General features: G+C 39.9%; 2 protein-coding genes and 1 long non-coding RNA gene across 7 annotated transcripts in view; 2 read left to right on the forward strand and 1 right to left on the reverse strand.

Moving 5' to 3' along the window:
- Positions 1–6,455, reverse strand: part of LOC132159432 (uncharacterized) — a 55,567-nt gene extending 49,112 nt beyond the window's left edge. Inside the window, exon 1 of the long non-coding RNA XR_009437844.1 lies at positions 6,376–6,455. This is a non-coding gene — a long non-coding RNA (uncharacterized LOC132159432). The remainder of the gene's footprint in view (positions 1–6,375) is intronic.
- The window catches only part of LOC132159398 (gastrula zinc finger protein XlCGF52.1-like), a 192,214-nt gene that overhangs the window by 78,749 nt on the left and 86,558 nt on the right, over positions 1–26,907 (forward strand). Inside the window, exon 1 of one of the 5 annotated variants that reach the window (XM_059568896.1) lies at positions 6,320–6,450. The exons of the other annotated variants lie outside the window; for them this stretch is intronic. Within the exon in view, the coding sequence (XP_059424879.1) occupies positions 6,366–6,450 (85 nt within the window). The 5' untranslated portion in view covers positions 6,320–6,365. Of the gene's footprint in view, positions 1–6,319; positions 6,451–26,907 lie in introns of those variants that run through there. 5 annotated transcript variants of the gene reach the window in all.
- On the forward strand, positions 14,095–15,450 carry LOC132159400 (zinc finger protein 658B-like). Its single transcript, XM_059568904.1, has one exon. It carries the CDS (start codon positions 14,114–14,116, stop codon positions 15,302–15,304), a length of 1,191 nt encoding a protein of 396 aa, XP_059424887.1. The 5' UTR covers positions 14,095–14,113; the 3' UTR covers positions 15,305–15,450.

Raw genomic sequence — 26,907 nt, forward strand, 5'->3', positions numbered from 1 at the left:
AGTACACTTGAACCCATCTTTCATACAGTACTACAGCTGTTCTCAATTCCAGTCCTCGCGCCCCACTGCTCTGCACATATTGGCAGCCTCCGAAAACTGAAAAATGCTGCCTTTGGAGGACGCATTCCAAGGTAGGAAGGCATCAAGGCACATCCGAATTCAAAGTTAGCTTCACTTCCTGTCTCCTGAGATGCCTTCATCTGGCCTATTTCTGAAGGCAGCCTAGATGTATCCTTCGCTTCCTTTGATATCCCACAATCCTGTGCGTTCCATTCTGTGAGAGTTAAGACAAAAAATAAAGATGGCGTCTGAAAGTTGCGTTCGGTGGTCAGTTTGTGTGTAAATGTATGTTTCTGATCAATGTTTTTCACTTTTTATGCCATTTCTAGCAATAAATTAATATTGCAGTATTGAAATATACACCTAGTGATCACCAAAGCTCTCTATATTTTGCTGTAGATCATTAAACCATTACGCTGCCTCAGAAGCCTGTCTGGAATCAGTTTCATGAGGTGGCTTCGTGCAAAAACGCTGCCTGCAAAGTCATTGCCTGATTAGACTGCAAGGCAGCAAGCCACCTGCATAAGTTTTCGAATGCAGCCATTGTATGTCTCTCTTTGTTAACACACCTGATTCAGATAATCAGCTCATTAGAAGTGAGCTCCGTGCATGAACTGTGTTCCGATTGACATAGTCTCTACACAGTGTTTACTGCTCCCTACTCCCTGAGCAGGGGAAATCTGTTGAAGTTTGCTTCACTTCAGAACATTCATTCATAGATTTGCATTGCACAACGTCCGTCTGCACACATGGACAAGTGTGACATCATATACCTCTGTAAATCAATACAATTTACATTCACGTCTCGCACACTTCAATGCACTTTGAATGGAACATATACGCTCGCTTCGACCTGGAATCATGGCGGAATATCTTGTGATGTCCACTTTATGGCATTTATGTTCGAATAGAACAAACATCTGAAGCAATAAGAGAAACATACAAAATGTGCAGAACAGTGGGGCGCGAGGACTGGAATTGAGAACCGCTGCACTAGTACATTCAAGTGCTCTTAGAAGTGGTGATAATTTTATTTTATCTGTATGTTAAAAGCTCATTTTAGTTAATATTCATTGCGTCCCAATATTGCACAGTTGAGTACACTTAGTTGATCTTAAGTTAAGTATCTAAGTATTTAGATAAGTATCTTTTGCCCGGTTTCACAAATGGGACTTGGCTTAAGCCAGGACACATCCTCAGTTAAATTAAGATATTTAAACAGGGATGCAACTATACAATTTTTTCATATCCGATCTGATACTGAAAATTCTGAGTATCTACCGATAACGATCCGATCTGATATCAGTTTTTTTTTTTTTTTTTCGATTTAGAATTTCTATACTTCTCTGTGTTGACCTGATCATCACTCTTTTTGTGTTAATCACAATCGACTACATATAGACAACTTCATTTTAATGAAAAATAATAAATGAAAAAATATATAAACATAATCTATGACAGAAATCCTATTATAAACTAGGTTAGTGGATAATTCAGCAACAAAAGCTCTAGATTCTAGAAAACTCACTTCACAGCAGTTCAGTCAGTGTACTGTTTGAGTAAAAGAATTACTCCAGGATATTGGTTTATTTTGACACCGAGAGATTGTCAGCCACATTAAAGTAAATTACTTAAGTAATATGTGAATTAATTAAACTGGAGACGCGAACCAATTCAAACGATTCAGTCAGATTTGGTGAACTGGTTCAATAGTTTAAATCAAACGATTCTTTCACGAGCCAGACATCACTAGTACAAAGGGAAGAGATATTGATATGTAGTGTATTAAATCTGTGCATTAGTTTAATGAGCCTTTTCTTTGAATAGTTATAAACCTCAGTTACTGTGCGCTCTTGAAGAAAGTTTCGTGAACGAGACTCAGTTTGATTGCTGAATGTAGGATGACAGACAGCTGCAGCGTAGAGAAGAGTTTATGTGAACATGAATTTAATGACTTCAATATTAATCTGTACTTCACATTGAAGTATGGATCAGCTTCAGAACACTTGAAATATAGTGCACAAAATGTTTAGGTGCTTTGTAATGTTTTTCTGCCTTTCGTGGGGCTCAACAATAACACAGCATAGTAGAGGTCGACCGATATTGGATTTTGCTGATACCGATAGCAAGGTTGGACCACATTGGCCGATACCGATTAATTAACCGATAGTTTTTAAAATGGATACTGAACAAAAACTAAAATAATGCTTTATTTACAAAATAAAACAGTACTGAACCATACTAATAGTATTATTATTATTATTAATAATAATAATAATACAAGTAATAGTAAATGTTGAAATTACCACACTCTAATAGGGCCCTATGAAATCAGTTTACTTTTTAAAATTCCATTTAATTTTTTTCCAAATTCTGTTATTTAAATTAGTTTTTTCCATTTTAATTTTACTCCACTACTTTTTAATAGTTAAATTAACATTTATTAATCATAAAGCAAGTCTAATTAAATAAAATCATGAAACTTATACATTTTCAAATCAATTTAATAAAAGTTTAATAAAAAATACGATTAGGGCCTTATGAAATGTTTTTTTTTTCTCACCATATTTTTTTATTGTTACCAAATTCTGTTTTAGAATGTCTTAATTATTGGAACGCATAAAACAACTTTTTTTTTTTTTTTTTTTGTTAAAGAAGCTTAATGATTTTTTGGCAGACAAAGGGGATTTACTATTAAAATTACATAATGGAATAAATGTTGTGTGATTATTACTTAAAAAATTATCTTTGTTTCATTTTAGTAGTACTGTGCATTCTACTGAAAACTTTTATTTTGACGGGTTGCAAAATAAATGAATACCTTTACAATGCTGTGCATGTGATATGATGCTTTTGCTCAAATCAAATGGTCAGATGTTCATGAAGTGACTCTGGAGATGTTCTTCATGTGTACTCATTTAGTGAGATAACCGATGCTGAAATCACCGCGAGCGTCATGTGCGCTAAACTGTGAATTCCGTTTTTTTTTTTTTTTTATGGATTCCGTAAAAACACACGAAATCATAGGGCCCTACAATTCCACCAGCACAATGTATACTCTCACCCTTGAACTGCTTCTGTTATTGAACACTTAATGATTGTAAAATAAAAAATAACTCACCGGTATCACACTCTGGACATGTCACATTCAACTCGAGCAGCAGTCTAAAACAGTTTATTTTTTCACCAAACGGACACAAGTTGACTTCAAGAATGAACAATGAGGCATAGATAAGTTTGAAGTTCATTGTTAAAAAATGGAGCAAACGGAAAGAGCGGTCTATATTATAGCTCTATAAATGAAGCATACAGACTTTATTAGAGCCACAGAAAGACAAACGTTTAGATGCAAATGCTCAATATACAATTCATTATGTACATTAACAATGATTTGGGGTGAATATAATGTAATTTATTGGAAAACTATGTGAAAGGCGCTCTGAGGCGCGGCAGGATTTTCTGTCAGCTGCATTTAAATCCGGAAAGTTTCTCGCTATGTTCAGTGTGCAGCGTCACGTGTCTAAACAAACAGCATATGCTGTCAGTGATTTGAACCACTAGAGGCCGCTCTCGCACTCTGTAATGTCAAGTCAAGTCACCTTTATCTATATAGCGCTTTAAACAAAATGCATTGCGTCAAAGCAACTGAAGAACATTCATTAGGAAAACTGTGTGTCAATAATGTAAAATGATAGTTAAAGGCAGTTCATCATTGAATTCAGTGATGTCATCTCTGTTCAGTTTAAATAGTGTCTGTACATTTATTTGCAGTCAAGTGAATTATATCGCTGTAGAAGAAGAGACCATAACTAAGCAAGCCAGAGGCGACAGCGGCAAAGAACCAAAACTCCAGCGGTGACAGAATGGAGAAAAAAAACTTGGAAGAAACCAGGCTCATTTGGGGGGCCAGTTCTCCTCTGACCAGATGAAACCATCAGTTCAATTACAGGCTGCAGCAAAGTCAGATTGTGCAGAAGAATCATCTGTTTCCTGTGGTCTTGTCCTGGTGGTCCTCTGAGACAAGGTCTTTACAGGGGATCTGTATCTGGGGCTCTAGTTGTCCTGGTCTCCGCTGTATGCTCTCGGATGTAGAGGTCATTTCTAGGTGCTGATCCACCATCTGGTCTGGATACGTACTGGATCCGGGTGACTGCAGTGACTCTCTGATCTGGATACAGACTGGATCTGGTGGCTACGGTGACCTCGGAATAAGAGAGAAACAGACTAATATTAGCGTAGATGCCATTCTTCTAATGATGTAGCAAGTACATAGGGTGTTATGGGAAGTGTTCCCGGTTTACCTAATTAATGCAGCCTAAAAATCCTTTAACGGATTTGGATATTAAAAGCATATTAGTATGTTATGTGTAAGCCAGGTTAAAGAGATGGGTCTTTAATCTAGATTTAAACTGCAAGTGTGTGTCTGCCTCCCGAACAATGTTAGGTAGGTTATTCCAGAGTTTAGGCACCAAATAGGAAAAGGATCTGCAGCCCGCAGTTGATTTTGATATTCTAGGTATTATCAAATTGCCTAAATTGATTAAAACATAACCAGTGTCCACCTTGACACAGAACAATGACACTGACATTTTAAGAACTGTCAGAGCAAGATATTTTCAGTTGAGACAACTCAAACATTTATTTTATTCTGGGACTAGTTTAAGCCTTGTCTGTGAAACCAGGAGATTAAGTTTTAACTTTGATCTTGAATTTAAGAAGTACTATAGAATAATTTTTTGTATTTTAAGTACTAAATTAGCGCACAAAAATAGAGCACACCATTGTGCCTTGTCTTCATTTGCAACACGCACAATTTGTTGGGAGATTCAATTAATAATAATAATAAAAAGATTGCATGTGACATGACTTACAGAAGTGCAGGTGTCTGAGTGTGCATGTCTGCAGCCAGACGCTATTGATACTTGGACTCAAATGATCTAAAAAGATATTACTACTAAAATACTAAAAAGAATAAATACATAAAATTATGAACGTGTAAATGTTTTTTCTTTCTCAGTATTTTAATAGCATTTAATAATAATGAACAAAAGCATTGCAAAAAAAATGTATTATATACCATCGATGAAACCACAAAGCTGCAATATAAAGTCATTTTGAGTATTATTGCTATTAATATTATTTTCTAAAATTAGGTACATGTAATATAAAAGTACATATGGCAATATTTTTGCAACAGTTCCAAGTCTCAAGCACAGTGTATATGTCAACGTCCGAATCTGTTCACTTATTTATTCACTCCTTCCTGAAATAGTGCACTTAACTGCCATACGATATGTAGGGATTAGTGAATGAGTGAACGAGTGAGCGATTTTGGACACAGCTGAGGTGTAATACTCTCCGAAACTTTCGAGACTTCTTCTTCGGGAAGTGTAAATTCATCTGGTTGTGAAACCAAGTATGTAAATTGTAATCCTCCCGAAATGTTAAAATAAACATGTTAGAACGTTGTTTATGCTATGGAATGTTATAGCCTGATATGGCTAATGCGACACGTATCACAGCGGATGAGTATCTGAATATCTCTTCAGCAACCTGACGTGCAAACTGCTGCAAATATTGTTCTGTTGTGCAAATCTACTGCTATTGTGACAATACAAGATATAATTGTTTATTTGTTCTGTTTGTTTCATTCTTTTTTTAATACTTACTTTGCTTATATATATATATATGTGTGTGTGTGTGTGTGTGTATTTGTTGTTATTTTTTAAATTTTAAGCTTTTTTTGCTTAGCCTATATATTAATGCTAGGGCAAGTAAAATAAAAACAAAATATGCAAATAAAATTCCTAAAAATATATAAAGAGACAAAATGGGAATATATTTTGTGAATGACTATAAACGTTTGCAATTAATTTACATAAGTTACATTGTTAAATAGCTACATAGATAAACAAATACTACAAATATGTGAATTAGTGTAAAGGTGTACAAAGTGATTTATTATTTGATTTCGACAGATCTGCTCCTCTTACTGTTCAGCGATCACAATCAAGTGAAGCTCCTTCCACAACAATCATAGCTTCAGTGAAGCTCCTCCCACCAGAATCACACCTTCAGTGAAGCTCCTCCCACAACAATCACACCTTCAGTGAAGCTCCTCCCCTCAACAATCACACCTTCAGTGAAGCTCCTCCCTCAACAATCACACCTTCAGTGAAGCTCCTCCCTCAACAAGCACATCTTCAGTGAAACTCCTCCCACTGCAGGTCATCAATAAATGCTGGAATATTCCCATCAGTCTACAAGTGAACACGGAGCATCAAAGCATCAGGAAGAAGTGAAATATGCAGAGACAGAGTTTATTGAAGGACAGAGAGAACATGAGAGATCCAGAACCCTGCAGAATCAAACACACTGAAGAACAAACAGGTTTGTGTTTTTTCTTCATCCTTCGCGAAAGTGAAGTGACATTCAGCAAAGTATGGTGACGCATACTCAGAATTTGTGCTCTGCTTTTAACCCATCCAAAGTGCACACACACACACACAGCAGTGGACACACACTGCTGTGTGTGTCCACTGTGAGTGCGGTTCCTGAGATGCCCTTTGCCAATAATAATAATAATTGTTCATTTTTTACTCAGATTTTTTACTTTTTACTCGAAGTGCTTTACATGGAGGGGGGAATCTCCTCCACCAATGTGCAGCATCCTCCTGGATGATGCAACGGCAGCCATATTGCGCCAGAACACCCACCACACACAAGCTTAGTGGTGGAGAGGAGAGAGAGAGAGAGAGTAAAGAACCCAATCAGTATATGGCGATGAAAAGGAGATCCATGATCATGGACTTAGGCCAATTGGTGAATTTGGCCAGGATGCTTTGGGTTACACCCCTTGTCTTTTTCGAAGGACATCCTGGGATTTTTAATGACCACAGAGAGTCAGGACCTCGGTTAAGTGTTTTGCACCTAAATTTCTGTGACTGCCTTTGGGGAAAACTACAGTTTAAAGTGGAAAATACTAGGGATGTAACGGTATGAAAATTCCTTATCACGATTATAGTGTCCAAAATGATCACGGTTCAGTATTATCACAGTATTGTTATAATGTGCTGCAGATGTTAAAAAAAAGTACATAAATCAAGTACATGGCCAAGTTTTATATTTAAAAATCAACAAACATCAATAAAAATGACTTTTTGTTTGCATAATCACTAAAACAATAACATTACAAATGATGTCCGGATTTTAAATGACAACTTGACTGACAACAGATTAATAGCATTCAAGATTAAGGTATCTAATGTAAATGTTCAAATAAAGCTTTGCAAAAGTTTAATAAGGGTAAACCTCACATTTCAGCCTTTAAATAAAGAAAAGCTATGTCAAAATGATAATTGCTTAATAAACCTCCGTGATCACAACAACATTGCTGTTAAGAAACACTTCTTTTAGGTCAGCAGCTCTCAATTCCAGTCCTCAAGCCCCCAGCTCTGCATATTTCACACGTCTCTCGTAAACACGCCTGATTCAGATCTTCAGCTCGTCAGAAGTGAGCTCCGTGCATGAACAGTGTTCCTTGCTCCCTACTCTGTTGAAGTTTAACTCACTTAGGAACATTCATTCACGGATTTGTGCTGCGTGATGTTTTCACACACGGACATTTAAATTCACATCTCGCACCAGAGTATGTGAGTGGAGTGGAGTGGCTACATGCTTTAACCTCGCACACTCGTCCGTAATTATGTTTAATGCGTGAGATGGCATAATTTGTTTTTGAGATGGAGCAGTAGCGGAGCGTTCTCAGAGCACATGAAAACCTCAATGCTCTGACTTTCAGAAAATCCACTCATAGCTCCAGAAAAAATCATATCACTCTGCTCACATACTGTCTCGCACACTTCAATAGACTTTGAAAGGAACATATAGCCTACAGTACGTTCGTTTCGAACTGGAATCATGATGGATTATACTGTGATGTCCACTTCACAGGGCACCTACGTTTGAATAGTTTGAATAAATGTCTGAAGCCATAAGAGAAACATACTAAATGTGCAGAGCAGGGCGGCGCAAGCACTGGAATTGCGGTAAATTCATATAATAAATTAATTCATATATTCATTTGAATAATTCCCTTAGCACTCTTTTACAACCTCCGAGCTTTTCCGCCCTGTTTTGACTCGAAATGAAACTACTCTGCTGTGCGCACCTGACACTGCTACTGGAAACTCTGGTTTATGCTGGACACTATTCATTTATCACAAGTCATTCAAATCTCTTTAAACTAATATGTTTTTAATGATAATTAAAAGATGAAACCGTAATACTAACCGTAGGGGAATTTTATCATGATTTATCGTCAAACCGGTAATCGTTACATCTATAGAAAATACTCAGCAATGGTGTTGATAAATTGATGGTCTCATGGTTTGTCTAAATGCATATTAAAAAGCCCACATAGACAAATAAACAGAAAAAAATATATAGATCTGTGCAATAATATAGTTGGAGCTAGGCCGCGATAGTCGATAAGTCAATTTATCGCACAATGAAAAAAATTAGCTCGATAATTTTTTTCCATATTTTATTTAAAAAATGTAACATGTCATGATGTGGGGTTAGTCTGGAGCGCAGCCTGTGGACAGCTCGCGATGGCACAGATGTCCCGGGAATAAAGAGATAACGTCTCTCTAGAGTGGCCAACTTTGAGAAGGGCCTTTTTATTTGCTTGTGGATGTTGATACAGCATTGTACTTGCACTACCGCTTTATTTTAATACCGCGTAGCATATTTAGCATGTAACTTCGTTGCACTTTCTGTCGAAATGGGCCTACTTTTCACTTGCTTCATTTGGCTTGCTCAGCTAAATATGTCTGTAGGTGTCAGTGATGCGCGGGTCAATGTATTAATAACCCGCACCGACCGACGTTTTCAACTAACCCGCCCGCTACTCTGACCGCAAAAAAATAAAAATAAAATATTGGGCCATAGGAACGTAGGCAAAACTAACTAGGCAAAACAAAAAACAAAAACAAAAAAAGACAACGTATTATAATTTTGTCAAGAATTATAAAAAAAAATCGTCAGTAAGCTCATAATTTGTACTAAAATAGTCTAGTCTGTCTATGTCTATTTGTATGTTTCTGCAAGTTCAGCAGACATTGAGACTCGGGTTTGTTTTCCGATCCGAGCTCGTGAGCGGAGAGCGCATTTCTTAATATCCCGATCCGCTCGCTCATTCCGTGGGGTCTCGCTCAACCCAGAATGGCCTGCTGGTTCAAAATATGCAAGGAGTAATTTTATTGTTTAGTAATAAACTGGTATTTTCTGTGTCGCTGCAAAGATGACGTTGACAATGCAGACTCGCCATGAACGCCAGAGAGAAATGCACATTTCATATGGATTACATCACCAGAGTAGCCCATTTATTTTGGTTTGAATATTTTCATTTAAAAGAAGACATTTCAAGCTTTCTGTATTATATAGCCTATATTTCTCAAATCTGTGAGGCACACGCTGAGTTTAGTTCACATGCAATGCAAGTGATCCTGCCGGCGCCTTATTACATTAGGCTATATATTTGCTTCTAATTTATCAGAATCAGAATCAGAATGAGCTTTATTGCCAGGTATGTTCACACATACGAGGAATTTGTTTTCGTGACCGAGCTCCGCAGTGCAACATAACAGCGACAGAACAAAAAACACAATAAGGAATAAAAAATACAAAAAAATACAAATAGGTGGGTAAGGATTGACAATATACAAATTGACAATGTATGGCAGGTATATTAAAAAGAGCATTTATGTATGTACATGTATATTATGTGGAAAAATTGTAACTGTATGCTAAGTATGTGTGTTTGGATAAATAAGTGTATGTCTATATAAATATAAATATAAGTAGTATAGTGTGTTCCATGTATGTACATGTATATTATGTGCAAAAGATTTACGTGTACACTAAGTATGTGTGTTGGATAAAAAGTGTAGTGTATATAAATATAAATAGTGTAGTGTGTCCCACAGTTATTATCAGCTGTTCATAAGATGGATTGCCTGAGGGAAGAAACTGTTCCTGTGTCTGGTCGTTCTGGTGCTCAGTGCTCTGTAGCGTCGACCAGATGGCAACAGTTCAAAGAGGGAGTGTGCTGGATGTGAGGGGTCCAGAGTGATTTTAACAGCCCTTTTGCTCACTCTGGATAAGTACAGTTCTTGAATAGATGGGAGGGTTGTACCGATAATTCGCTCAGCAGTCCGGACTACCCTCTGTAGTCTTCTGAGGTCCGATTTAGAAGCTGAGCTGAACCAGACAGTTACTGAAGTGCAGAGGATGGATTCGATGATGGTGGAGTAGAACTGTTTCAGCAGATCCTGTGGCAGGTTAAACTTCCTCAGCTGGCGAAGGAAGTACAACCTCTGCTGGGCCTTTTTCACAATGGAGTCAATGTGAATGTCCCACTTCAGGTCCTGAGAGATAGTGGTGCCCAGGAACCTGAATGACTCCACTGCAGTCACAGTGCTGTTCATGATGGTGAGTGGGGGGAGTGCAGGGGGGTTTCTCCTGAAGTCCACGATCATCTCCACTGTTTTGAGCGTGTTAAGCTCCAGGTTGTTGAGACTGCACCAGACAGCCAGCTCTTTAACGTCCTGTCTGTAAGCAGACTCGTCACCGTTCTGAATGAGGCCGATGAGTGTGGTGTCATCTGCAAACTTCAGGAGCTTGACAGAGGAGTCCTTAGATGTGCAGTCATTAGTGTACAGGGAGAAGAGCAGTGGGGAGAGAACACAGCCCTGGGGAGCTCCGGTGCTGATTGTACGGGTGCTGGATGTGTATTTTCCCAGCCTCACTAGCTGCTGCCTGTCTGTCAGGAAGCTGTTGATCCACTGATAGACGGAGGTGGGCACGGAGAGCTGAGTTAGTTTGGGCAGGAGGAGGTTTGGGATGATCGTGTTGAAGGCAGAGCTGAAGTCCACAAACAGGATCCTCACATAGGTCCCCGGTCTGTCTAGGTGTTGCAGAACATAATGCAGTCCAATGTTTACTGCATCGTCCACAGACCTGTTTGCTTTGTAGGCAAACTGAAGAGGATCCAGCAAGGGTCCAGTGATGTCCTTCAGGTGGGCCAGCACCAGTTTTTCAAATGACTTCATGACTACAGACGTTAGAGCCACAGGCCTGTAGTCATTTAGTCCTGTAATTTTGGATTTCTTTGGGATGGGGATGATGGTGGAGCGTTTGAAGCATGAAGGGACTTCGCACAGCTCCAGCGATCTGTTGAAGATCTTTGTGAAGATGGGGGCCAGCTGGTCAGCACAGGATTTCAGGCAGGCTGGTGTAACACAATCTGGGCCTGGTGCTTTTTTCCTTTTCTGCTTCCGGAAGACCTGGCGCACCGCATCCTCGCTGATCTGTATTGCAGGTGTGGGGGAGAGGGGGGATGCAGGAGGTGTGAATGGTGAGAGCGCTTGATTGGAGAGGTGTTCAGGGTGGGTTGCAGGAGCTGTTAATGGTGTGAACGGTTGTTTGGAGAGGTGTTCAGGGCAGGTGATGGGTGTTCTTTCAAACCTGCAGTAAAACTCGTTCAGATCGTCTGCCAGTCGTTGATTTTCCACAGTGCTGGGGGGTGGTGTCTTGTAATTGGTGATCTTCTTTAGGCTTTTCCACACTGATGCGGAGTCGTTCGAAGTGAACTGAGTCCTTATTTTTTCAGAATAATTCCTCTTTGCCACTTTGATCTCCTTTTCCAGTGTGTATTTAGCCTGTTTATACAAGACATTGTCCCCCTTCACGTAAGCATCTTCTTTGGCCTGACGGAGCTGTCTGAGTTTTGCAGTGAACCACGGTTTGTCATTGTTGTAATTTAGTTGAGTCTTGGTAGGAATACACATATCCTCACAGAAACTGATATATGATGTTACGGTCTCTGTGAGTTCGTCCAGATCAGTGGCAGCAGCTTCAAAAACACTCCAATCAGTGAGGTCAAAACAAGATTGTAAATCCTGCTCTGCTTCATTAGTCCATCTTTTTACAGTCCTTAATACAGGTTTAGCTGATTTTAGTTTCTGCCTGTAGGTCGGTATAAGATGAACCAGAAGGTGATCAGAATGTCCCAAAGCTGCTCGTGGAACAGAGTGAAATGCATCCTTTATTGTTGTGTAACAGTGATCCAATATATTACTGTCTCTTGTGGGACAAGTAACATGCTGTCTGTATTTTGGCAGTTCACGGGAGAGATTGGCTTTATTAAAGTCCCCAAGAATGATTAAAACAGAGTCTGGGTGTTGTTGTTCTGTCTCTGTGATCTGCTCAGCGAGTTTCTGTAAAGCTGAGCTCACGTGCGCTTGAGGAGAGATGTAAACACTAGCCAGAATGAACGAGTGAAACTCCCTCGGCGAATAGAACGGCTTGCAGTTAATGAAGAGCGTTTCGAGATTTGAGCAGCACGTCTTCTTTAACACAGTTACATCTGTACACCACCGTTCATTGATGTAAAAGCATGTCCCGCCGCCGCGCGATTTCCCCGTTGATTCTGCGTCGCGATCCGCTCTAAACAGCTGAAAGTCCGGCAGATGGAGCGCGCTGTCCGGTATGGTGTCATTCAGCCAAGTTTCCGTGAAACACAGAGCAGCAGAGTGGGAGAAATCTTTATTTGTCCAAGAGAGCAGAAGCAGTTCGTCCGTTTTGTTGGGTAGAGAGCGGAGATTTGCCAGATGGATGCTAGGCAACGGCGTTCGAAATCCGCGTTTTCTGAGTCTCACGAGCGCTCCCGCTCGCTTTCCCCGCCTGCGCGTCCTCTTGAAGCGTGTGATCAGCGCAGCCGCTCCGCCGACAAGAATGTCCAGCAAAACATCAGAATAGTCGAAAACCGGTGAAATATCGGGAGATGTGTGTTGCCGAATATCCAGCAATTCGTCCCTGGTGAAACTGATTGCAGGAATATAACTAAAGACAGGACAAACTAACAAAAACACAAAAACAACTGCAGAGCACGTCACGGAGGCAGCCATCCTGTATCGGCGCCACCGCATAATTATTACTAAATACTAAATACTAAATATTATTAAATACGGGCAACTGACTGATAAAACATTGATCAAAATTAAGATACAATTTATACAAAACGAAAGTCGTCAAAAACATGTTTTACCAAAAACAGCGACGTTGCTCCCCATGCAGTCTTCTTTGCCGCCTCCATCTCTATGTGCAGACTGAGCTCAGCTCATGCGTCATGTTCATGCCAGTTATTCAGCCAATACAATGTAGGCCTATGTATTTCAAAAATGTGTCTAGTACTATATAAATGACAAAGGTTTAATTGGCTTTTTTATTTCAAAGAACCCGATCGACCGCGACCCGAATATCATTAAAAATATTTTTGGATGACTCGTAACCGCGGGCGACCGCAGGCACCCGCTCATTTTGGCTCAACCCGCCCATCACTGGTAGGTGTGTGGTTGCGTGTGTCTACGCGCCCAGTGAGTTAAAACACACGTGTGCGCTTTTCCAAAGCGCTTGGGCAGTTGCGCGACACTTCCATTATGAACGCGCATACCGCATTTGAAATAACAAACTTGAGCACAAAAAAAGACGTGATATGTGAACGGCCCCTTCATCTGTCAAATGTTTACTTTGTTAACAGTTAAACGGTCAATATTAGCATCTCTAACTGGCATTAACACATAACAACCAAAATGAATTTATTTTAAGCCACACAAAGTCAACATGTTGGTATTTCTTGCTCTGAATCTGCCATAAAATAAAATAAATGTTTATTGATCTTTGAAAAGGTTTACTTGCGTTATTATTCCATTATCATTATATTATTTGAAACTGGTCTTGGAACGACAATATTATCATTTATCGTGATAATTTATTGGACAATTTATCGTCCAGCAAAATTTGTTATCATGACAGGCCTAGTTGGAGCAGTGAATTATAAGAGCAATTTCTATAAACTTGTGGAGTTGTATTTTAAACATAATAAGAAGATCAATGTACCTCATTCATGGAAAGTCTCTGTGATTTACTGAACATTAAACATTTTACTTTAATTTCAGAGTGGACGGAAGAAAATGAGGATGATAAAGAAATGTGTAAAGAGGAGAAACATCATGTCAAAACTGGAGAAAAACCTTTGGATCGCTCTCAAACAAAACAGAAAGATTTAAAGAAAATAAGAGACAAGAAATCATTAACCTGCCCTCAGTGTGGAGAGAGTTTGACAAACAAACAGAGTCTTGAGATTCACATGAGAGTTCATGCCGGAGAGAAATTGTTCACATGTAAACAATGTGGAAAAACATTTTTGTGGGCTTCAGCCCTGAAGAGTCACCTGATAGTTCATTCAAAGGAGAAACCACATTCATGTCCTATATGTGGAAATAGTTTTTCACTACTGAATAATTTAAAAGCTCATCAGAAAATACACACTGGTGTGAGAGATTATATGTGTTTTGAGTGTGAGAAGACTTTTATTAGAGCTACACATTTGAAACGGCACCAGAGGATCCACACTGGAGAGAAACCTTACAAGTGTTCACACTGCGACAAGAGATTTAGTCATTCAGAATCCCGAAAAGGACATGAGAGGATTCACACCGGAGAGAGACCTTACATGTGTAATCAGTGTGGTACGAGTTTCAAACTAAAAACTCAACTTAAGGTGCACATGGGAGTTCACACTGGAGAGAAACCATTCACATGTGATCAGTGCGGGAAGAGTTTTGCACAATCAGAAAAGCTGAAGAGACACATGAGGATCCACACTGGAGAGAAACTGCATAAATGTGATCAATGCGGAAAAACATTTTTGTGGGATTCAGGCCTGAGGAGTCACCTGAATGCCCATTTAAAGGAGAAACCTCATTCATGTTCTTTTTGTGGAAAGAGATTTTCACATCTGCAGAATTTAAAACAACACCAGAAGAGACACATGGCTGTGAGAGAATATATGTGCTTTGAGTGTGAGAAGACTTTTGTTTCGTCTACAGAACTAAAACAGCACGAGAAGATCCATACTGGAGAGAAACCATACATGTGTTCACACTGTGACCAGAGATTCAATCACTCAGAAACCCTGAAAAGACATGAGAAGATCCACACTGGAGAGAAACCTTATACATGTGATCATTGTGGGAAGAGTTTTAGACATAAAGATCATCTTAAGGTGCACATAAGAGTTCATACAGGAGAGAAACCATATCACTGCACTGCATGTGAGAAGAGTTTCGCTCAATCAAGTTCTTTACACAAGCATACGAAAAAAATTCACAGTAAATAGATTATATTCAGATCTACCATTTTCAGGTCTGACACCACATCATTACCAAACATGACAAAATAATGTGTTGGTCTATACATTTGTTTGTGTACAATAAAAATAAACATCATCTGTTGTTTACACAGTTAATGAAGTTTTGTGTTCAAGACCATCATTTTCATCTGTGAGTTTCAGATCAGTTAACTCAAGTTTTTTTTTTCATTTTTATATATTTTACTTTGTGATATGTAATTATATTACTCTGTGGTCTTATGAGTTTTATATAATGTGCCATTTTCTATTCTGCAAATGTATCACTTCTAGTTTGTTTGCTTTTATGAAGGAAAGTAGTTTTTATTATTTATTTTCTACAAACTTTTCTTGTTCAGGAAGCTGAAGAAGAGCTCATAATACTTTCAATAGAAACTGAGATTTATTGACTGGCTGGCAGGATGCCACCATTAATAACCAGCTAGCAGATTAAAGTAGCCAAGTTACCAGAGTCACCGGAAAAATATGATTGTTATATTGATATAATATTATAGAGACAATAGAAATAAAATAAAATATGGTATTTATGAAAGTGGTGTTCATTATTGGTTGTAAATGTTGCCAGTGGTGTTCAGTTTAATTCTGAAATGGGCCAATGACACCACAGGATGCAGTGCAGTGGGAAAAAACAATTTCCAGAGTTATAAGGTTTTCGATTTCTGCAATTTGATACATTAATATTCATGCGTTTCCCGGACATGCATGTGGAACTAAGCATTTTATTTCATGCAGGTTAAGTTTCAGCAGGTTTAAGAGAAAAAAAATATATTTTCAGAGTTCCACAGACTTAACTTGTTCATCTTTTCACAAGGTTAATGTAAACACTTAAGAAAAAAGGTGCACAAATATTAATTAATTCATGCTTAACCGATAATCACAAGATAATGTAATCAAGTAAAATAGTAATGAAGAAAAATATAACAAAAATAAAACAAGCAATTTTAAAACTTTGGAAATTATTTGAAAACTGAATATTTAAAAATGTTAAAAATAGAAAATGATTTGACATAAAATTCAGTGAATACTGAAAAGTAAAGTACAGTGCAATCATTTCGGAGATTGCACAGTGCTCATTTAATAAATGCACAGGTAAACAGAAGAGTTTTAAGTCTACATTTAAATGTGACTAGTGTTTTAGCACATCTGAACTCTTCTGGAAGCTGATTCCAACTGTGGGCAGCATAGTAGCGAAAGGCGGACTCCCCTTGTTTTGTGTGGACCCTTCGGTATTTCATCGATCCTAATGATCTGAGTTTTTTAGGACCAACAAGTCTCTTAGGACCAAAATGTATTTTCGATGCTTCAACAAATTCTAACTGACCCTCTGATGTCACATGGACTACTTGGAAGATGTTTTTCTTACCTTTCTGGACATGGACAGTAGACCGTACACACACTTTCAATGGAGGGACAGAAAGCTCTCGGACTAAATCTAAAATATCTTAAACTGTGTTCCGAAGATGAACGGAGGTATCACGGGTTTGGAACAACATGTAGGTGAGTTATTAATAACATAATTGTAATATTTGGGTGAACTAAGAATTGGCTTACTAGTCATATGAAGCGTGGGGTCCTGGAGATATTGTCCAACAGGAGTTCTGCTCCGACTCTGCTGGGGTGCAGGCCATTAGCGCAAAAAAGCATAGGATGCTCCCAGAAAAGATTCCAATTATTAACAAAGAGCAGTTTCTGTTCTTTACATCATGACAATAATCATTCACTTTCGTGTCCTCGTCGATACGTGGGTAGTGGTCCTGACACGATTATATTATCACCGCGGGCGTTGTACTGCACACTGTTTTAATCAGTCTACTGAACTGCTCCAGGGCTTTTGTCGGCCTTCAGGATTGCTGGTATCTTTGCAGAAACATTGAGAACACAAGCACCAGGGAAACATTGAGTGTGCAATTTACCTTTGGCTTAAGTAGTACGGAGGTGTCAGACGATGCAGTCTCTGACAATCACTACGTCACGTTCCGTCTTGTGGAGAGGAGCAAAGCGGTTATGGATGTCTAAGACCGGAGGGGGAGAAGTTGTTGCCCAGGTCCTAGCTCGCGTACTCCACTCTGTATGCACCCAGGTCAGTTGTGTCCCAGCCCAGGAGAGAAGGACATCTGGAAAGATTGTATCCTGGGTGCACCGGGCCTGTGCAGAGAAACACATGGAGTAGAAGTAGTGGGACTGTTAGCAGCGCACAGTATACTTACTTACAATATACTTGTGAGCATCAGCCCGGGAGGTTTCCAGCGCGGTTCTCCGCTCTCTCAGCTGGGACTGCCTCACCTCCAGGTCGCGAATCCACTTCTCTACAGCTTCCAGCTCCAGCTGCATTGAATGAAGCTAAAACGTGTCCTCACCTGCACTCATAGGTAGACATACATCCGCTATTAAGATCGTAACAGTAAGTAAAGCAATGGTAATGTGTGTGAATAGAGTATTAGCAATGCACGTGAGATTAGCAGCAACCATGTTGGCAATGCTAATGGGCTATAAGCTAATAGCGGACTCTGGGAATCAAAATAAAACTAGTAATAACAATGTACTCTTTTTTTGTAGAATATGATAGAGGATATATTCACATGTTATAGAAACAACAATGATGGTGTATAATCTATGGTGTATAAATGGTGTATAAATTATACAAAGCCTATGCATGAATACATGAATTATGAAAGTTCTGTTCTCCAGGCCATCTCCATCTCTATTCTCCACCATCCCTATTCTCCAACTTATTCTTCTCCCATCTCAATGCCAACAAAAAACTGCAACCCAGCTCCAACAAAGGAGCTGAATTGAATTCAATTTTTCCACAAGCTCATGTTCGGCAAACCCTCCCCAGAAATCCGCTAATTTAAAAGTCATTTTCAAAAGCTGAAGAGATTTTCTTGTTTTATTAGTTAGAATAATCTTAATATTTTAACCATTTGCAAAAAGTTGAATAATCAACCAGTCTACTGATTAATCAGTGAGTAATCTGTGATTCTGGTTAATCTGGGATAGCCAGTTCACGAGTTCACGCTTACATATAATTAGGTGAGGTATGGTATGCGTGTTTGGTGTGCTGTCTGGGGAACGGCTCCGAGCTAGGGAATGGCCCGAACCTAGAGTACCTCCCCTTCCCCATCTATTTTTATGAAGTGAACTCGAAGTGAGGAGATGGGGTGGAGGAGGGATGCTGATAAACCGTCAATGGAAAGAGGTAAGTCAGCGATATTTATACTGTGGTATTGATTACTAGATTGTGGTCCACCGGTGTTGATTAGGCTAAGTATCTGACACACTCCTCCCGTATCTTGTTACTAGAACATAATTTCGTAAGTTAATGCTTACATATAATTAGCTGAGGTATGGTATGTGTGTTTGGCGTGCTGTCCGGGGAAGGGCTCCGAGCTCGGGAAGGCCCGAACCTAGAGTACCCCCCAAAAATCAAATCGACAAGAGGACATCCGCCAGATTAAGAACACCCCCCAAAATAGCATTGAGTACTGGCGGGGCTGATTTTATTTTTCTGAGAAGTCATCTCATTGAAAAATCAGATGGACAAGAGGACAGCCGCCAGATTAAGAATGCCCCCCAAAATAGCATTGAGTACCGGCGGGGGCTGATTTTATTTTTCTAAAAGTAATCTCATTGGCGGGACGGAAGAGCCTAAGTACTCCAGTGAGAGCGACTTAAGCACTGGAACGGTTGGCCCTACGGCTGCAGGTACTGGACTATGTGGTTAGAGGCACCCGGTTGGTAGGGCTCGAGCCGATGTTCAACGGGAGCTCACAGCGTTGGAACGGTGAGTCCTACCGGCCGATGAGGAGGAGCAGCGTGGTTGTATAGTCCGACTGGGAGGGCCCAAGTTGCCTCGACTGGAATAGGTCACGGTGTCGGCGTACGGGCCCTACTGGCTGTTAAGCCCCTGCTATTCAGCGGGTGAAGGGCAAATGGCTGACCGAGAGGGCCCGTGAAGCCTCCGACTGGAGATTAAGACTCAGGACGACGGATGTCTGAGTCCTCTCGGTTTGGAGGAGCGTCTCGCTGCAGCTTGCGGTGGACATCCAACCCCGCCCACATCCAAGTGTGACATCAGACGCCACGCCTATGCCATACGTAAAAATACGTCATCGGGTGATGCCAGGTGCGCATGTGCAAAAATGGCGGAAGTATGTTTTTTTATTATTATTTTATTAACATTTTGTCAAAGTACAATTTTAAGACGTAAACAAAATTGAATCAATATGGCGGAAGTATATTGTTTCGGGGATCAAATTAAATAATGTTATCTTTCGTTTTACTAATACAGGTTAAATAACTTGTAGTAAATAAATTTAAATAGTACAAATTAAACCTAGGCCACATCTCTAATGTATGGAAGTAAATTCATCCAAACAGCCGGTAAAACGCCTGCATTGGTTGATTATACTTAGGTAAATTAATAAAATATTTATACCTTCCGCTGTTCAATTATGTAATGACAAATTCACATATTTTATGATCGATTGTAACATACCTTAGACAATATCAAAGTTAAGTAGACAATTTTGTTTAAGGCATTTTTATTTATCTAATTCACTAAAAATATGTTTCACTTATAAGGTAGGAATGTTAGTGATCATATCACTATTTTAAGGATAAATATGGGTGTTATGCAATTACTGGAATCCTCCTCTTTATTTTTTTTATTAAATGTGTTTATTTTTCATATTTCTTTCATTTTAAATTAAAAACAATGTTCCTGAAATTGGCAAATTTATATACTTCATTTGGTTTTAAGTATTTTTATTTTCCTTTTAATTATATACAAGAACAATTATGATCTACACACTAATATTTTTTATATGTGCATGGAAAAAAAAAATTATCACCTCGCAAAAAAGAGCCACTACATTTGCATGATAGGATTGACGGTTCTCTATATAGACTAAGCTACACATACATAGGCTTAAGTCATTGGTTGCTTTGATAGATTATGTAAGTAACATGGCATTGTCTTTTGGGCCTTTTTTCATCAACACAAATATATATAAAAATGTGTCCAAGTCCTACGGATGCATAAAGATCAATAAAAAGACATCCCTTGTTTCACTGGGTATTGTTATATTTATTTCACAAAACAATAATATTCAACAATGTAGAGTAAATACATTATTATAAATTAAATAACTCCCAGAAACATGGTATTGACTTTCAGCCCCTGTTCATCAACACATTTTAATAAGAATGTTTCCATATCCTCGCGATTGTCAAAGACAAACACACAGGCATCCCTTGCTTTCTCAGTATCTCTTTTCAGGTAGTCTTTGATTATATTAGACTGTTTTTCTTCATCCATCTGGAGAAATTCAGGCTCTGTCACCTCTCCATGGAGCAGCTCACAGTGGCTCTGAACCCAGCACCATGCTACACCAATGTCCCTTATGAACTTCCTCTTCAGTTCCTCTACGATCTTCTGTTGAAAGTACAAAATAAACTGTGTTTGTGGGATAAATCTAAAATTACTATAATTATTATATATATATATATATATATATATATATATATATATATATATATATATATTAAAAAAAAAAGTTTTTACCTCATCACTGTCATCTTGACCCATCACAATTTCCGTACTAGCTGGCTGTTTGGTGATGGTGGACTCTGACAACCTAAAGACAGACTCAAAGGTTAGGTAAATGGATCATTTGTAGAGCATCTTTTAAGTATTTCCAACCACTCAAAGTATTCAACACATTTCTAAACATTCAACATTGTGGCCTCTCCAAAGTTTTGCTACTGCTTAACATTCTAGGAGGAAACATTTAGTGTGTCTGGGTAGTTTGAATGCAGAAGAATCAATTTCATTTCATTAACCAGTTGTGTGTACCTTGGATGTGGCAGGTTTTGCAAGAGCAAACTACACCACCACCTTCGGAGCTGAGGGATGTTATCCTAACAGATAAAACATAAAATAAAAAACTGAGAATGCATTTGAAAAAACTTCTGGAAAAAATAAATAAATAAAAAAGTAAAACCTTCCAAAAGAAAATTTGAGGTCATCACCTGGCTAAAGTCAAATGTCCAGTCCAGGGCCATATAGAGTGCATACTGAAACAGACAACAAATACCATTGAGAAAATTCAAATATTGAAATTAACTGACACGAATTTACTGTACCGTACAGATAACACGACCGTATTCATCTAAATACTGCATGTAAACTAAACTAAACTTCTGCCATCACCATAACTGCTCAGAATCTGTAATTCACTGCTTACCATCAGCATGAACAGATCACAATCCAGTCCCTCTCTCTGGGTTGGAATATTCTATCAAATATTTAAATGTATAATTAATTTTTTTTTATACATAAAACTACAGAACAAGGACTGAAAAAAAAAACTGATGATTGCATTCTCGTACCTTGGTTTTAATGATCGTTCATGGGCCATTCATTTTAAGATTAAGTAACCTGTAGGATTGTAGAAAAAAAATTAACAAAAGTGTAGTGTACACACAGCAAGTTACAAAACACACATAGATAAATAACAACAATATTCTCATCACTTTAGTGGTTCCCAAGAAACTACAGTTCATCTTGTTGTTCTTTGAGATTCACATACCTGTACATATTTAGATTATACAACATACATATACATGCATATATGATTTAAAAACACAAAAACCAATCAATATCTAAAGACATGCTCTCACCATGGTCCACTGCATGACTTATGTGGTTCTCTAGAAGGTGAAGTGTAAAAGAGGACAAGAGTTGCAAGAGTTGTCAGTGTATATCATTAAATATATTCCATGTGTTTTGCGTGGGGCCAGTGGAGTACATGTATGTGAGAGAGGTGAAGTGTGAGTGTGTGTGTGTGTGTGTGTGAGAGAGAAAGAGAGATCAGTATTATGTGTCAGGGATATAAAAAAAAAACATGAAGGATGAATCAATGCACATACATTTTATCAGGATACAGTTAGGAGCATTATAGACATTATGAAAGTAAACACAGCAGTGTTGGTAGCCTTATAACGTGCCTGTGTGAAGTCAGCATCGTGTCTTTGTAACTTTACTAAAGCTCATAACAAAACAGTTATCGTTGTGCTATCGTTTCACTTCATGTCTAACAAAATTTTAACTATTAACGTTAAGCAGAGACATACAGTGAGTGTGACAAACACTTTTGGGCTAAGAACCGAATTTTTCATTACTTATAGCCATGGCAGATAACTTCTTCCTCTTCTGGGCAACTGGCAAATACAGATAACAACAACTTCTTCTTCTTTCTGGCGATCGCAAAACAATATTTCCTTTTTTTACCGATTAAAAACATCACAAACTTCTTCACTTCAGTCTTCTCGACGCTTCTTCCTGTTTGAAATTTAATGAGAACGTGACGTAGACGGATATAGGTGCGGTTTATGATGGCACATCCGGGTGGGCAGGGTTGGATATTTGACGTCTTTGGATGTGGGTGTGGTTTCTGACGTCACGCTTGGATGTGGGCGGGGTATCTGACGTCACGCTTGGATGTGGGCGGGGTTGGATGTCCACCGCAGGCTGCAGCGAGCCCTACTTGTCGGTTTGGCAGATAAAAAGGTTTTTTGGGCTGACCGACAAGGAGACTCTTGCGACATCCGACGGGAGTTCGATACTCACGGCATCGGATGGACGAGACTCGTTTGCGGGCAACAAGTATGGAACCCGACCAGGAGCACTCTCGCCGATGTCTGACGGGAGCACACGCATCAGACGGATAAGCTTCAACGGACGGGGAGAGGAAAAGAAAACTCGTGCTGGGAGGCTCTCGCTGCATCCGATGGGGTATCAACTCAGAACATTGAATGGGTAAGCCTCGCCAGGCGGGGGAAAAAGATATGAGGATAGCGGAGGGAGTTTAGACAGTATTTGAAGGGAGGTTGAGACTCGTGGCGTCGGACGGTTAAACCTCACCTACTGTCGAATGGAAAGGTACAGTTATGTGCCCGGCAGACTCTCGCTGATGGGAGCACACACAATAGAATAGGTAAGTCACGCCGACCGTAGACTGGAATAGGAAGGTTGTCTGGCCAGGAGGATCTCGCTGACGTCCAACGGGAGCACACACGATCAAACGGTTAAGCCTCTCTGACCATAGAACAGGAAAAGGTGAGTTTGTCTAGTCGGGAGGCTCTCTCCGACGGGAGCTTGGAAAGTAGTGTGGCCAGGAGGCTCTCTCCAGCATCCAACAGAAACTTCATGCTCACTGTATCAGCTGGGTCAGCGTCGCAGGCCGTTGGATGGAAGAGGTAAGTTTGGGTGGCCATGAGGCTCTCGCCGATGACCGATGGGAGCTTGTACTCGCAGCATCGGACGGGAAAGCCTCGATGACCGTAGAATGGAAAAGGAGGTTCTTGCCGGTCTCCCGCGGGAGCTGGATAGTGTATAAAGGAAATGACAGCTTGGCGGCTGTAAAAAGAAAAGGAAAGGTTGTCTGGCCAGGAGCCTCTCGCCGGCATCCAATGGGAGCACATGCATCGAATGGGTAAGCCTCGCTGGCCGAAGGTTGGAAAGGGTAAGTTTGTCTAGCCGGGAGGTTCTCGCTGACATACGATGGGAGCTTCCTACTCACGGCATCGAATGGATAAACCTCTCTGGGTGTAGAAGGAAAGGTAAGTTGTATGGCCAGGAGGCTCTCGCCGGCATTCGATGAGAGCACACGCATCAAATGGGTAAGTCTCACCGGCCGTAGGAAGGAAAAGGTAAGGTTACCTAGCCTGGAGGCTCTCACCGACGTCCGATGGGAGCACACAATGTCTCAAGATGTCTCAATACTCGCGGCACCAGATGGGTAAGTCTTGCTGACCATAAAAGGGGAATGTTGAGCTTGACTAACTGAGAAGCTCTCGCCGACGTTTGGTGGGAGCCCACAGAATCAAATGGGTAAGACTTCTGGCCATAAAATATGAAAAGTTAAAGTTTTCTACCCGGGAGGCTCTCGTTGGCATCTGGGGAGAGCTCAATACTCGCGGCACCAGATAGGTAAATCTCGACGACCGTAAAAGGGGAAGTTAAGGTAGTAGCTGGTAGGCTTTTGCCGGCGTACGATGGGAGCACACAGCATTGGACGGTAAGCCTTCTTGCCATAAAATATGAATAGGTAAAGTTTTCTAGCCAGGAGGATCTCGCTGGCATCTGGTGAGAGCTCAATACTCACGGCACCAGATGGGTAAGTCTCGACGACCGTAAAGGGGAAATTAAGGTTGTTTAGCTGGGAGGTTCTCGCTGACGTATGATGGGAGTGCGTGGCATCGAACGGGTAAGCCTATGCTGGCTGTAAATAGAAAAGGTAAGGTTGTCTTGCCAGAAGGCTCTTGCTGGCATTCGGTGGGAGATCAATGCTTGCGGGACTGAATGGATACACCTGTAGTCGGACGTAAAGGTTTGCTCGACTGGGAGGCAATCTGATGGGAATTCAATAGTCACTGTATCGGATGGGTGAGCCTTGCCGGTAGATGGAGAATTTATTTATTCTTTTATTTTTATTATATATATATATATATATTTTTTAAATTTATTTATTTATTTATTTATTTTTATTTATTTTTTATTTTTTTTCTCGCTGGGAGCACTTTGCAGCACCTGAGGGAGAGTTTAATGCTCAGAGCAATTTGAGTTGTCTAAAGGGGATACTATGAGGATTACTTGCATAGTGGTTTAGCAAATCCAACAAACTGTTTCTGATAACATCAGAAAATCTTTGATTGGCTTGCATTCAAAGTTAAGCGTACGATGAAATAGAATTTCCTGTTCTGTCAGTGTACCTCGAATAAGTGCCATGAATCTGGATGCATGGGCATAGCTTAAAGCAGAGGTGATGTCATCCTTTCCCAGCCAAGAGCTTAAGAATTATTATTATATATATATATATATTTATATATATTTATATATATATATATATATATTTTTTTTTTTCCCTCTCTCTCTCCATGTTGATTGCATGATCATTGTTCTATGGTTGGAAGAGAGAATTCATCAAGAGCCATATTATATGGAGCTGACAGATTTTCTTATCCTGGAATTTTTAGATTAACCACTCCAGTGGGCTAATAAGAAACCGAGAAGGCGGGGCTTCAAAAGGGTTCATGATCAGCATTTTTAAAAAAAATTGCCACCTATAGGGGAAATCAGAACAGATTATTTCAGTGATTACCTCAAACGTAATAAAAAAATGGCAACATTTGAGGTCATGTTCAAGGATTTATGATTGCTGTAGCATGCCTGTAGTAAAGAATTGTCCAATATTAAAGATGGTGTACATTTGAATTAAATGTTTAGCAAAACGATGACTAGGTTGTACAGTGACTTGTAGAAACTATTGTCGGGACGTTTGTGCCCTTGAAGGCTTTTGATATAATGAGTATGTACATTAGATTGTTTGCGATGCGATACGTTATGTTAAGTTTGTTCCATGGAACAGTATAATTAATTGTTTTTCGAGAGTAGTGTTGTTGTTTTTTTTTTATAAAAGTTAAAAGGCCCCTGCGGGAGCGAGAACTGCTACGGCAGTAGGTAAGGACGGAAAGGGCTACTGCGGGAGCAGCTACTGCTGTGGCAATCGGTAAAATACAGAAAAGAGTTACAGACACTGCTGCAGTAATGGAGAAATATAGATAGAGGCTCCTGTGGGAGTAGACAATGCTGCGGCAGTGGAGAGATATAGATAGAGGCTCCCGCGGGAGCAGACACTGCTGCGGCAGTAGAGAGATATAGATAGAGGCTCCCATGGGAGCAGACACTGCTGCTGCAGTGGAGAGATATAGATAGAGGCTCCGGCGGGAACAGACACTGCTGCGGCAGTGGAGAGATATAGATAGAGGCTCCTGCGGGAGCAGACACTGCTGGGGTAGTGGGGAGATATGGAAAAGGCTCCTGCGAGAGCAGACACTGCTGCGGCAGTGGAGAGATAGCTGATTGAGCCACCTGCAGAGCTTGCTTCGGCTGCTGTAGTTGTTGGCAAAACACAATGGTAGTTGTTTTTTAGATAAATTCTGAGTGATCGCGCAAGTAAATGGTGAAATGTGTCCCTAAATAAATTGGTCCTGCCAGAATAATTGCATGCAGCTTATGTCTTTCATCTCAGTGAGGTTTAAACATGCACAGTAAGGCAAAGGTAATGTCTTCAGACTAGGGCTGCAACAAACGATTAAGCTGCTTGATTTAAGGTATTGCATAAATTACTATATGATGTGACGTGGATGCTTTACTGAGCTCATGCAAACATTCACATCGGTGTAATAAGATGCATTTTTGACTGCTGCTTTTAAATTGCTGTGATTTTTGTTGTTTATTTCATTATTGAGAGGAAAGCGCGTGTCATATATTTTCATATCCAAACGCCATTCTGTTCGGCTCGGGTGTGTTTCTCTGAGCAAGCGCTGTATCTCTTCTTCTCTTGAATTGCATTGAGGAGGGCTGAATTACGATCTTGCACTACAGTGCCACACTGGTCAAACCACATATATTGCGAGAAGAGCAACTGTCGCGATAATGCTTAATGGTGCTTGGCGGCCGTCTTTGGCGAGGCAGGAGTGATCATGGTTCCGGCAAAAAGTGGCAG

This window comes from Carassius carassius, chromosome 16, assembly GCF_963082965.1.
Source record: "Carassius carassius chromosome 16, fCarCar2.1, whole genome shotgun sequence".
Taxonomy (NCBI): domain Eukaryota; kingdom Metazoa; phylum Chordata; class Actinopteri; order Cypriniformes; family Cyprinidae; genus Carassius; species Carassius carassius.

Excerpts from the sequence above, each read along its gene's own strand:
- LOC132159400 (XM_059568904.1), top strand. The coding sequence starts at position 14,114 with ATGTGTAAAGAGGAGAAACATCATGTCAAAACTGGAGAAAAACCTTTG.